The sequence below is a fragment of the Gymnoscopelus braueri genome, assembly GCF_963280865.1.
Source record: "Gymnoscopelus braueri genome assembly, chromosome: 7".
Taxonomy (NCBI): Eukaryota; Metazoa; Chordata; class Actinopteri; order Myctophiformes; family Myctophidae; genus Gymnoscopelus; species Gymnoscopelus braueri.
Window position 1 is genome coordinate 1739888 of NC_137608.1, and position 13778 is coordinate 1753665.

Sequence of the window (13778 nt, forward strand, 5' to 3'; positions counted from 1 at the left end):
TGCTTTTACGAATACAGATAATTTTGAGTCTGTTCTAACCCCATAGTTTCGTTCTTATTCAGGTTTGTAGATAAAGCGTCAGTGGAATGTTATCCAGGTTTAAAGACCATAAGAAGCATGAAAATGCATAAGGTTGTTCATCCTACCAATTTAATGCTTTTTACAATTTAATGCTTTTTACAATTTAATGCTTTTTACAAAACAGACAATTACTGTAGGGATACAGGGGGAATACATAATACATCATATAGTATTATGATTATAAATTCCACACTGCTCAAATATAACCTGTTTGTTTGTTTGTTTGTTTGTTTGTTTGTTTATCTATCTCTTTCCACCTTTCTTGAAACGACAATCATGGCAGGTTGTACAACGAAGAATTTCACCCACTTTTTTGTTTACATCTGTAAACCTGTGATGTGACAATAAAGCTGATTTGAGAAAATGTAACATCACTCCAAGCATAAATTTGAATCAGTTTTTATTGATGTAAAGCCTGTATGGCTGCAGGCCTGGGTTCTCTGGGGAATCACAGCATGTACACAGGGGGGCGCCGGAGGACACCAAAAGTGATGCTTCCGACTGTTGACAAAGCTGGCATATTTAAGGAGAGGGGATGAGACACTTTTGGAACAATAGTTTTAGGCTTTATATTTCATTGTCATGAATTATTAATACTATAAGCTTAACTAAACTTTAAATATTGGGAATTGCATGATGGTGGATAAACGTTTAATGAAAATCCACATATTTTGAGAAAATATCTGTATCTGCTGTATTAATGTAACTCTAAAGTCAGAATGTGGGGTAGATTGTTTAAGCTTATTCTGCCACCTTTTGGTCATTTACATTTTAGTTTTAATGGTCTGCAGCAGTGTTCCATTGTACTGTGTATATTATTTTTCAACTAGCATGATTATCTTAATTTTAATTCATATATTATTCATATTAGTATTAATATCCTTATTATATATGTCAGCATTTATTGTCATTGTTAAGCATCAAACTTGGCATAAAGTGATTAGATTTGTATCTGTCAGCCTGATTTGTGTTGACAGAGCTAATATAGAGCACCAGAGCTAATCCCAGCATAGCTAACAAAATTGTCAAATAATATAAGAAAGAGGCAAACATTGTGAAAATAGCAGATCTACAAGCTCACAACCCCTCGCATTGCGAGGCGTTGTGAGCTTGTAGATCAGCTATTTTCACAATCTGTGGAACCGAGTCAAACCAAATGTAATGCCTCCACTCCTATAGTACGTTTCCGACCCCTACAAGTGCTTGTAGGGGTACCCGTAAATAATGTGATGAGACCTTGTATAACATATGTGTCCTGACTCACCTGTTGTTGCTGTTTTGTTTTGTTTTCTTTATTTTTTTCTTTTCTATTTTTCAGAAGGTACCATTGAAAAACAGGTGTGTATCTACCTGCAGTTGAACAAGCCTCATTGTTATCTAAGGCACCTTTAGAGGAGGACATTGTAAACAATGTGATGTGATAGTTGTTAACACACTCTGTAACAAAACAAACATACAACTGATGATGTATTTTTTATACATCATCAGTTGTTTTTGTACATTAGAACATAAATATGCTATTAAAACTGGCCATTGGGATTATGCAGTGACTAAACTCTTTGAAGATGCTCTGTTTCTGCTTCATTTTCAATATTGTGTCCCAATTACATCCAGAAGAGGAGATTATAGACAGAAGATAATTAACAGAGCCGGTGGAATTACAAGCTCCAGGTGACTGTATAATGACTATAGACCATTCATTATTATAAATGTAATTGCTATTTTTTTTTCATTTTTTTTGGAGATGTAATATTGACTTATATTAATATTTCTGTTGATGTTTATGATCAGTGCAGTGGTTTATGAATTTATTACACTGACTTCTGTAGGTGACGTGTGTTGGGGATGTGTGTGTCAGCTGATTGTTTGTTCCACTGCTTTAAAAGTCAGCAGTTTTACACTTGTTACACACTGATGAAGACCACCATGCCTTGGACTTTCATCATCATTTTCAGATCCCCCCCCCCTCCCCCCCACAGTACACTGTGGCGATCTGTATGGAGCCACCGTCATTTTAACTGTCACCCTGAACCTGTCACTCACTCATAACACCCACGCCGATTTACACACTCCTCCGTTGGATCAACCACTGGTAACGCTCACTCACCCCGCAGCAATCAACGTGCAACCTGGACGTATTTTTATGAATGGAGGGGGAGTGAGTAGAGTGTGTCATCAGACATCAACTAAATGATATTTAGATTATGAAGTGAAATAATGTTATTAAACAAAACACATTTGTGACATTTATTTATCTTGAAGATCACCTCATACCTCTCATGTAATCCCCCCCACCCCAAAAAAAGAAATATATAGAAAAAATTGTACTACAAAACTACATCCCCAATGCTATTCATACAAATTAGGAATTGTAATTGAAGTGTGGAGCTTCAAAATACAATTTTAACCCTATAACCCTGAAAGCATCATGGCCTGATAGGGTAAATTCTCTTGTACTAATTTAATGTTTGGCCAACAATATTCATTATTGACACTAACTGGCCCTTGGCAGTAATCGTCACTGGAAGTGACAATTACTGTGACTTCAGATCATCGAGAAGACATGCCTCGTTTTTTTCAAGACCTTTGTAGAAAACGCATTTGGCTTTGACCCCACGTTTATCCAGGAGTACGAAGAGTTCCCTCATCTTCTTGACACTGGTTGGTGCAGCTCTCACTTCACCGTAGTCCTCAGCCTGCATGACCCCCTCATCAACCAGCAGATCCAGGATGGCATCGACCATGGACACTCGCTGAATCAGGGCACCACGGTGTTTAGTGACAAAGTCAACCTCTGAGGACAGAACATATTTAAACATGTTTTAATTTTCTTAGCATTCCAAAGTTACTGGAATATTAACAACTGTTTGTATAGGCTGTATCTCAGCTTTTTGGAATTTGATAAAAGCTTAATTTAGCCTAGTTGTTGGTTCCTACAAATGTTATAATCAATGAAATTGACAACAATACTTCTAATGTAATAATATATGGACACACACACACACACACACACACACACACATGTACACACACACACACACACACACACACACACACACACACACACACACACACACACACACACACACACACACACACACACACACACACACACACACACACACACACACACACAGATGCTATTCTGGTTTTAAAAATACCTTCGGCTCTATAAAGGGCCGAACTGGCTAAATCCACTAATTTGGGATTTAGGACTAGGCAAGGGGCGTTACCCCTCAAAAGTTGCTATTTTGGGACACCAGCCTTACCCGCAAAACACCTGCACTTTGCCCGTTACATTATGCATATAGGTGTGGTTTGGGCGTTACAATAATAAAACCAATCACCGTGCCAGATGCCATTGCCTTTAAGAGAAGAGTGCGCAAGCCATTATCCCCAATCCAATCTTACGCACTCCTATGTCCCTGTCTGCAGTGTTGCCAGGTCTGCTTATTATAAGCCACATTGGGCTTGTTTTTCTGTAAAGTTGCTTGTAAATAATGGTTGAACGGTTGTGAGCTTGTAGATCGGCTATTTTCAAATAGCCAACATATATAAATATGCACATTGTTTAATAGCCGACATATATAGGTTTGATGTGCTCATGTGGCCTATTATAGTCGCTTCTTATGGGCTTGTTTTCATATTGCTTATTCCTCTCGCACATTCTGGCAACCACAACAGCGCACTGTGGGGATTTAACATGGAAATCATACACCCGACGTTTGCTTTCAAAGCTCTAGCCTTTGATTGCCTTTCAATAAAACCACATTTGATAGACATAGTAGGTATCACCTACATGTTACTAATTAGAGAGAATTTTATATTTTTGTTATCAGTTCATTATTTCCTGCGTAATCGATGAATAAAACTGACGTGTGCAATTTGGAGAGCATTGCGCGACGCACAAATTGTCATCTTTGAATAGACTATCATCTTATATAGGCTAACCACAATGGAATGAATGGAAGGAATTGACACTCTCCCTTCTGCTGATTATAAAAATAGAATCACAGAGATTTGTTCAGAATTAGTAGAGAGAGGGAGCCTTTGAATGATGTGCCGTGCTGTGCGCCCTGGCCGTCTCCAGACATCCATTGCAGGCACGCGCTCTACCAAACCAAGTTGGCATTGCGGGTGGTTTTAGATTACGCTACACACTTTCCCAAACGTGTGTGGGCAAAATAGCAATTTTGGGGATAATGCAACAACACGTCCATGGCCACACCTCCAGGCGCAAATAGTGGAGTCGGCATAATGAATAGCGGGTATAGCAGGCGCAAAATAGCGTTTTGGGACCGTGCCAGCTCCCTTATCCCTATTTCACGGATAATGGGCAGAAATTCACGGCTAGTGAGCAGCGGGTGCGGTTTTAGCAGTGAAAAAAATAGAGCCCTATATGTTTCAGTAAGCTGTAGCCTAGGCCATGTACATGACCATGGTTTGAATAGGAACCAATCTGGTCTCAGTCAATATTACCCCGTATTCACGTAGCCAAAGTGCAGGAAGTTGTGTATCATCGTTATCGGACGGAAACCAGCTAACTCCATTTTTTTTTTTTTTTCATAAATCAATGCTATTGAACACCCTCTGTATGGGTTCAAAAATATTTAACCAATGAAAAGTATTAAAAAGCTTCTGACAAAACCAGCTAACTCCATTAGCAGTGTTGGGCTATATTACTTAGGAGAGTAATATGTTACTTATTACTTATTACTCCATTGAAAAGTAATAATATTATATTACTTATTACTTGGAATCAAGAGTAATATATTACGTATTACTTTATATTACTTTCCCCGCGCCCCCCGCAAAAGAAAAGACGTGTACAGTTTTTTGCCTTTTAGAACTGAATCCAATTTAATGTAACAATAGAAAACAGTCAACAGTCTTTATCCTTTTAAGTATTTTGCTGCTGCAAATTCCATATTTGGAATTGGAACAATAATTATCCTTACAGGAACAACATCAATCTGAACTGCACACACTGGCTGCAGCCTCTCAAAAACTGAAACAATAAAGTTAACTTTTTGAACATTTCTTAACCTTTTCAACATATCTTACACCAGTCAATATTAATTAGCCAAAGTGCAAGGGGGGAGGAGAGAGGAGAGGAGATATAGAGCAGTGGTTCTCAAACATTTTCATGTCAAGGACCCCCAAATTGACACTTATTAGTCCGCGGATCCCCATTTCAAAAGATATGCCAGGGACCCCCATAAGAGAAGATTTTTTACGGCTCTAGCAGTGATTCTCAACCATTTTAATTTCAAGGACCCCCAGTTTGACATGCATTAGGGCTACAGACCCCCATTTAATGGCATTTCTATCACTTGGACCACAATTTATATTGTAAAATCTATGTCAATTTAACTCTGAGAGTGTACAAATGGAACCAAATGGATTTGGTTCCATTTGTACACTCTCAGAGTTACAGACCCATAAGGGTCCATTTGGTGCCTATAATCTATCATTTAGCTGGGGACCCCCTGGAACTCCCTCAAGGACCCCTGGGGGTCCCCGGACCCCACTTTGAGAACCAATGATATAGAGAAGAGGAGAGGAACACTGTTTCCTCTCCTCATCAGCAGTTCGTTTCCCCGACCACCAGACAAGTGACGCAGGGGGACTTCTGAAAGGGCCATGCCGAAAACAGGTTGCTTTATTCGGATACAATGGGTGTCTGCCTGCCCCTGCCGGTTCTCTGAATTTTTATTTTTAAATAGGCTCTGTCATGATTAATTGACCATATATATGAAGTTAAACAACTAAATTCTATCCGAACGATATCTTATAAGTAAATTCCGTGCCTCAAAATAGAAGTTTGAGAGCTTTTTGAAGTTAAAGACGACGGAGGAAAAACAAGACGCAGCGGTCGCATACGCATACGCATGCGCTACGTCATAACTGTGCGCAGGCTGCGTGCTAAAAAAGAACTGATCTGCAAGCTAAAAAGCATCTCTGTTGACGTAGGTTGATAGCTTGTAGATCTACTCTATTTTTGCATGATGCGACAACTTGCCTCTACGAGAGACGGAGAGAGAGAGTAAATGAACAAATGAGCAACAAAAAAGACGCTTGTCATCAGTAACGAGTAACGAGGCCTTTTTTGACCGAGTAATATGGTATTATATTACCGTTTTGGCAGAATAATACCTTACTTTACTCGTTACTGGGAAAAGTAATAATATTACAGTAATATATTATTATTAATTCGTTACTACCCAACACTGTCCATTAGTTTGTCAAACCGTCGGCTAAACCAGCTAATTCCACCCCTGCGTGGCACACAGAGCTCAGAGCTGCTGCAGAGCGGAAGATAAACACACTTTAACGAGGCAGGGTTTTTTCCCCCCGTAGTCTGTTAAAAGTATCTATGCAGTGTACCTGTTTATCAAACTTAGCACTGATGCTAATGTTATGAAAACAATTAATTGTATTTCTAAAATCTATGTAGTGTTTTCTGAGGAGAGTAATGTGACAAGAAATGAGTTCATATAGCATTTCTCTCGCTAGTTCTACTGAAAATGCAACTCTGTGAACCCCTCTTTGCAGAAGTTATTGTAATATTTAAAGTCCTGCTTATTATTGTAGGCCTATATAAGCAGTGTCATGAAGCTATTCTGTTCTCCTAACTCCGCTTGAGCTGGATTTGGGTAAAGTGGTGATAATATAATGACACATACAAGTATCTGACAATATACAAAGTAACAATACCAACTTTGATGAGGCAGTATTGCTTTGTTTTTAAAAAATGTATAAGGTTTTCTTCATTTCCTGAAAATGTTATATTTAATTTTTTCATTTCCTGAAAAATTTACATTTTGGTTTCTGCCCGACAGTAGAGATATGAGATATGAAATGTTGAAATTCATCTCAACAAACGAGCACTGATCTTGTGTGACGGAAGTTTTGGTGTTTGGTGAAGTTTTGGATTTATTTTTCCGGAATGTACGCTACTGACGGAATAAACATGTCCCTGTAGTGAAAACGCTAGAAATCGAAGTAGCCTACTGGGATATCGTGATGACGTTGACAAACGGAAAGAGAGAGCGTCGAGTGAGAGACCGTTCTAACGCAGGCATTGAACGAGCATTGGTTTCAACAAGAAAACGGTTGCTTATCAGGCAGTACCAGAACTTTTGCTGCCAAGGAGGGCATGTAAAATCGGTTTCTCATTGCCATTCCAGCAAGTTATGCAAATGTTTTTGCAGGAACAATTCTGGTACTGTAGTGAAAACACATTTTATGTGAAATTTTGATTAACTGAGATACTGTAGGCTATTGAGCAACAACAGCTTAAGAATGAATAAAAAATACAAAGGAGACTACAGTATGATGGAGAATGGAGAACCAACTTTGAACAGCACTCACCTGGGACGGAAGCAGCAGTTCCTTTGGATAACACAGGGAAAAAATAAAAATAAATAAATAAAACAATGTTCAAATCCCAGTTGCCATTACCTCTCTGTGTGCATGCATGAGGACATACAACTTACAGATTGTAGCTTTAAGTTGCTACAACTTAAAGGTACAATCTGCTACTATGACAGTCACTTAACACGTGACTTTCATAGTAGCTGAATGAATGATTGTTTTGTATATATGTATTTATGTAATTAGGTATTTAGGTATTTATTTATTTACTTACTTACTTACTTACTTACTTATTTACTTACTTACTTACTTACTTACTTACTTACTTACTTACTTACTTACTTACTTACTATTCACCTGTTTCCTAGGCTGTGTGTTTTCCACTTCCTGTCGATTTCATTGGATATCATTGGTCATCTGACCAGTTTCATTGGATTTCATTGGATCAAATCGACAGGAAGTGGAAAACACACAGCCAAGGAAACAGGTAAATAGTTAAAAATCTTAATTAATCAAAAAGTTATGTTATGCCAAAATACCAAAGTTATAATTTAGGCAAAAAATGTACTCTCCCATTTGTTTAGATCCAAAAGAACGTTAATGGGCATTATGCCACTGAATGTAGCAGATGTGACTTCAAGTATGCTGAACAGAATGCACATATCACCTCTATCTATCTAATTAATTTGTAAACTATGATAATAGTTACAGTTAAGTTCAGTCTAATTAGAAAGTCAACATGTTTTGACAAAAATGTAGGTGTTTGATACTTAATAAAATAAGGGCTTATCACTGACTGTGAATAGAAGAATAGAGATTTCTGTTGCCATTGACTGTAATTCACACTCCTCTCTCATTCCCTCAATAAAACTGTGATTTTGTACACTGTAACTGTAACTGCAATGTTAAGAGCGCACACAAATAAATAATAATTTCACCTGTAACAGTGGAGGCGCCACGTAATTGGGGCCGGCAATTAAAGGCAATGCATATACCCAGATTGGACATTGTGCCCCATATAGATTGGCCAGTACCCCACCAACATTTTAATGTTTTGTAAATGGTAAATACATATATCCATTATTCATGAATATGATGATAAATATATACTTCCAAATTAATTCATAGATTAAAAATACAGTCTATAATAGAGGCCTATAATTAGTTCAGCATCAGATTTGTTTTGATGCCATTCTGGGAGAGATAGAGGTTGCTTCAGCTTGCATAATGTGCCAAAATTAATGTAAGTATGCCGTTCTATTCTGTTCGATGCAGGTCACAATCACCGCCTTAAGCTACTAATGGTGAGTGAAATGAATAAATATAACATACACATAGGATTTGCATGCACATTCCCACTAGGCAGAAGGAAGAAATGCCACCCTTTTCACATTGGGCTGTTATAGCGCCACCAGCAGGTCTAATTTAGCAAAACACATTTTTGGAACAAAATGCCTCAAATCATGAATGCAATCATGTGTCCGATTCCCGTGAAAGGTCTAAACACAAATGGCACCCTTTTCACATTGGCCTATTATAGCGTCACCAGGGAGGTGGGTGGGTTTTGTTTTGTTTTTCCTCCCACCTGTGGAGTTGGTTACAAGGTACATCATAAGGATAAAATAATAAGTGATTTGTGCATCAACTTGGGTTTTGATTGATTGATTGATTGATTGATTGATTGATTGATTGATTGATTGATTGATTGATTGATTGAATACTTTATTGACAGGCAGTACAACGAGTTAAAAACATGCCAAATGGATGACACAAAAGAGCCAAAGGCTTGTTTCCACTGTGGTCCATTAAACATTTAACACTCTGCTAGTGCTTATATTGATACTTATATGTTGTTGGTGCATAATTTTACGTGGGCTACATGACATGTTATATACCTATCTGTACTGTGACAATAAAGTTGATTCTCATTCTGAATCTGGTTCTCATTGTAGCGCCATCAAGTAAAGACTCACCAGATTTTGGTGATAAGCTTTGTTATAGTCAAGAGACCTTCAGAAGACTGTGAAATTAAGTTACTAAAAGGAAGGCCTATCTAATTTGTAAACTAATTATTAGTTTTAATTCCTCTGCAGTTTGCAACCTTTATTGATCATTTAACATAACCCTATGTTAAATGATCACTTCATTATTTGCACTAAATATAGTTAATTACAGTTATCACCACAGCTCAAAATATGGGTTGATATTTCCAGGGCTACACTTCTGTAAAATACAACCATTATTTCATTATTATGTTTTAATATACTTTAAGGCCTATATTTGGGGCTATGCTTGTCGGGAACGATGCAAGTCGTTCCATTTATACTGCTATATGCGGCACAAATGTTATGTGAAGTTCACCCAATCAGTTAAGCCGATGGGTCACAAACGTGAAGTAGCGCTGCTGCAATCCATGAGGCTGACGGTTTGGGCCAATCAGGGAAGCTGACACATACAATCTCCCGAACACTCAGATAATTTCAGATTTTTTATCTGATCACATCAGATGATGACAAAGGTTGCATGAGACGTATAGTCAAAGGCTGCACGAGACTTACGTAATCAAAGACTAAGCTAGACTTACATATTGAATGTCTGCATAGCCTGTTTCACCACATGCATTAACATAAAATTCCAATAGAATGTACTGTAGAGGGGTGAAAACTGATGTATTCCCATACATTTTTAAATGTGTTAGGTGGTCTTCATTTCTATATGGAAAGTTCTACAGGTCCTGGGGCATGTAACAAGATATACTCAGCTTTGGTAGTGCCTGGTTCAACATAACTCCTAGTGTTAGAGACATCAAATATTTAGTAGCAAGCTAACTCAGAGGGTTGAAATGATATTTACCAGTTTTTGATCCCTGAGATGAAGTTGCACTCTTCCCTGAATCAACTGGAACAGAGACAGAGAGGGACAGAGAATGTAGGACTTATAACAAATGAATAATATGGACTTATATATATATATTGACAAGTAGATGATTGCACATTAGAACACTCGACTCTTACAGGATCACTCACTAAACTACAGTCGTCTACTTGTAGGCTACACGCACACATGTGCATGCACGTGCACGCACACATGCGCACTCACACAAGTGTTTTGATATAGCAGTGTGTAAAAAAATGTGTAAACATTACACCCTCCTTTCACTTACTGATGTCTTCAAATGTCTTCTGTAGATCTGTCCTCTCAATCTCCTTGAAAACATTCACCATGATCTGAGCTACATTATTGGGATATTTCTGCAGAATCAGATCGATGGTGTCCATGGTGTCTGTGGTCTGCAGAGCAGCCTTTCCAAGCGACTGTTGTCCATCAAGGTTGTCAGGCACTAGCAGTTCCCTCTTGAAGTTCTTGAACTCCTTGTCATTCAGTTCCTTAAGAGCGGCTTTCAACATACGCTGCATGGTTTATGTCTGGTACAAACAGAGAATGTTAATGTGTCAACGTGTGAAGAGACTGACAGTCACATTATATACATCAGGAAATACATTAATGAACATTTCTATATTCTATTAGTTTTGTACCACTATTTGGATTAATTAAACTATTCATATAATGCATATGACTTTCTCTGACACACAGGTCAGTGAAAGCAAATCTATATAATTAGTTTAAACACTGTAACTGTGTAGAATGATACAATAGGTGGGACATACACGCTAAAATTGAAGATGGTCTATACAATCATATATGGCAACATCTTAATGTAGCTTCAGAGTGGAAAACTACTTCCGATACAATGACTGAACTCTTTGATTTCATACAAAAATAAGATATATTATAACTCTATGCAAAAAAGGTATTAATTGCCTACAATCTGCACTTTCAACACCCAGTGTCCAGTAGATGGCGAACATTAACCACCAGAGACAAAATTAGAGAACAACAGATAGAGACAGAGGACGGGAGCAGACATACATGGACGGCTCACGTCAACAGTGTCCCCCATATTAAGCACGTGCGCGTGCACACGCACGCACGCACGCACGCACGCACGCACGCACGCACGCACGCACGCACGCACGCACGCACGCACGCACGCACGCACGCACGCACACACACACACACACACACACACACACACACACACACACACACACACACACACTAGCTTATGCTGCCACTTATGTTGAAAGAGAGCTAAATCTTGTCTGTATACATTCACAAACACATCTATAATTAAATTAATTTAGAGAACAAAAAAGGAACCAACTAATAGTTGTATTAAAACTAGTCAGGGCAATCAAGGTCTCTTCCTCTTGATCAAACAAAGCCTGATAATTCAAGTAAAGGTTGTACCACTGCCAAGTTCAAGATATATATTAACGTGAATAAATCAAAACCAGTGCTCTTCGTTTCACTATTTGTTTGCTGATTTTAGTTTAAGTAATAGAAACCAAAACCAACAAGTTCTCCTTGTGATGATTATAACTACATTATTATAAAAAATATGCTTTTCAATGAACATGATGCCCCTGCATGCACGCATACATGCATGTGCGCGTACACATTGTGCAGAAATAGTCTCACCAATTACTTCAGAGTGATGTATAGTTAGTCAAAAAGAAAGAAAAGGTATATACTGTGAACTCGGAAATTCAAACTGCTTTTATACCCCTATAGTCGGAAGTTCACACAGGGGTCTGGGACATGTCATTGGACATTATTTAGGGACCCCTGCATCCCCAAAGGATCCCTGGACTGGAGGTCCCTGGGCCCGATATTGAGATCCAGAGGGATAGATAGATACAAGTACTGTACTTAAGTACCATTTTGAGGTATTTTTGACTTTACATTTCCAGTTTTCAGTACTTTTACTTCTACTCCACTACATCTCAGAGGCAAATATTATACTTTTACTCCACTACAATTATTTAAAAACTTTAGTTACTAGTTACTTTAAATTAAATTACTAGTAGATTCTGATTATTATTACAAAACATAAATTACCCACTTCAGCCCTATACATTTTGGCCATTTGAAAATAGCATGCGATGCGACGTATTGTGAGCTTGTAGATCTGCTATTTTCAAAAGATTTTTTTTATTTTTACAATTTATACATTTGAAAACTTGTGAAATGGGACATGAGGACTTTTCTACTTTGGTACTTAAGTACATTTACCAGTACTTTTGTACTTCTACTCAAGTACATTTTTAATTCCGGACTTTTACTTATAACAGAGTATTTTTTACATCGTAGTATTGATACTTTTACTTAAGTAAATAAAATGTAGTACTTTTTCCACTAGTCTGCAGTGGACCATGCACCAACACATGGCTGCATAGTCAGGGTTCACACTTCACAGTACATCATATTGTTGCAAGTATATTCATATTCACATGTTAAAAAAGGGTTAATGCTCCACTTCAGCAACACTTTTAAGCTGTTAGTAGCCAAATCTCCTCCAGCATTGAGTATTGTTTGCATGCATACCTGCTGTTGCACAACTTTTAAAAGAAACACATTCCATATGCATGTTTGGGGTATGATCTATGACACAATTAGAACATTGAGCCATAATATAAAATGATAATAATGTGTAACTGAGGGGGTGCCGATGACCTAGCGGTTAAGGCGCAACCATAGGCTCTAAATGCCTATATGACAGCGTCATGACGCAGGTTCGATTCCCGAGCCCGATGACCTTTGCTGCGTGTCATTCCCTCTCTCTCTCTCTCTCCCCCTGTGTCCTGTCACTCTCCCCTACTATTCAAATAAAGGCAGAAAAGCCCAACACAAATCTTTAAAAGAAGATAATAATAATAATAATGTATAACTGAGTGAGCGAGTCACCCTACACTACAGTATGTTCCCTCAGCTCCTATGACCCCCCCCCTCCATCCAAATTAGACCCTATGTTCTCTCATTCACTTTTTAAGGGGGGTAAGTGATATTTCTCAAAAGGTTAAAGCACTATATTCTGATAGTAATCTTTGCTATAGAGTGTTTGTTCAGTAACAGTGGTCTCCCCGTCTCTCCAGCTCTTTAATAAACATAATACATTTTCAGGTGGGTTGCAAATGTTCTGCCAAACAGGAGAGAGTACCCATTCATCAGCTTACAGTAAATGTTATAGTGTTACAGATCCAAATGTGTCAATTTCATTTTCTTTGTGTCCTCAATTTCAATTTCACGTGTTTATCCTGTGTGAGTTCTCTCTCCTGATTGGATAAAAGTGTTATCCCGACCTGGAAAAAAAGAGCTGAGAGCAGTGGTGGAAAGTAATTAAGTACATTTACTCAAATACTGTACTTAACACATCAGGTGCCAAACACGGTAAAAAACGTGTTTTCGAAGAGTAGCGC

At 38.1% G+C, this 13778-nt stretch overlaps 1 protein-coding gene across 2 annotated transcripts in view; it reads right to left on the reverse strand.

Annotated features, from left to right (window-relative positions):
• Positions 1 to 2075: 2075 nt before the first annotated feature.
• Positions 2076 to 13778, reverse strand: part of LOC308087870 (apoptosis-associated speck-like protein containing a CARD) — a 28021-nt gene continuing 16318 nt past the window's right edge. For both annotated transcript variants that reach the window (XM_080432076.1, XM_080432077.1), the window contains exons 2-5: positions 10622 to 10883; positions 10312 to 10356; positions 7456 to 7476; positions 2076 to 2875 (exon numbers count right to left, since the gene is read on the reverse strand). In XM_080432076.1, the coding sequence (XP_080288202.1) occupies positions 2616 to 2875; positions 7456 to 7476; positions 10312 to 10356; positions 10622 to 10874 (579 nt within the window). In that variant the 5' untranslated portion in view covers positions 10875 to 10883 and the 3' untranslated portion in view covers positions 2076 to 2615. The remainder of the gene's footprint in view (positions 2876 to 7455; positions 7477 to 10311; positions 10357 to 10621; positions 10884 to 13778) is intronic.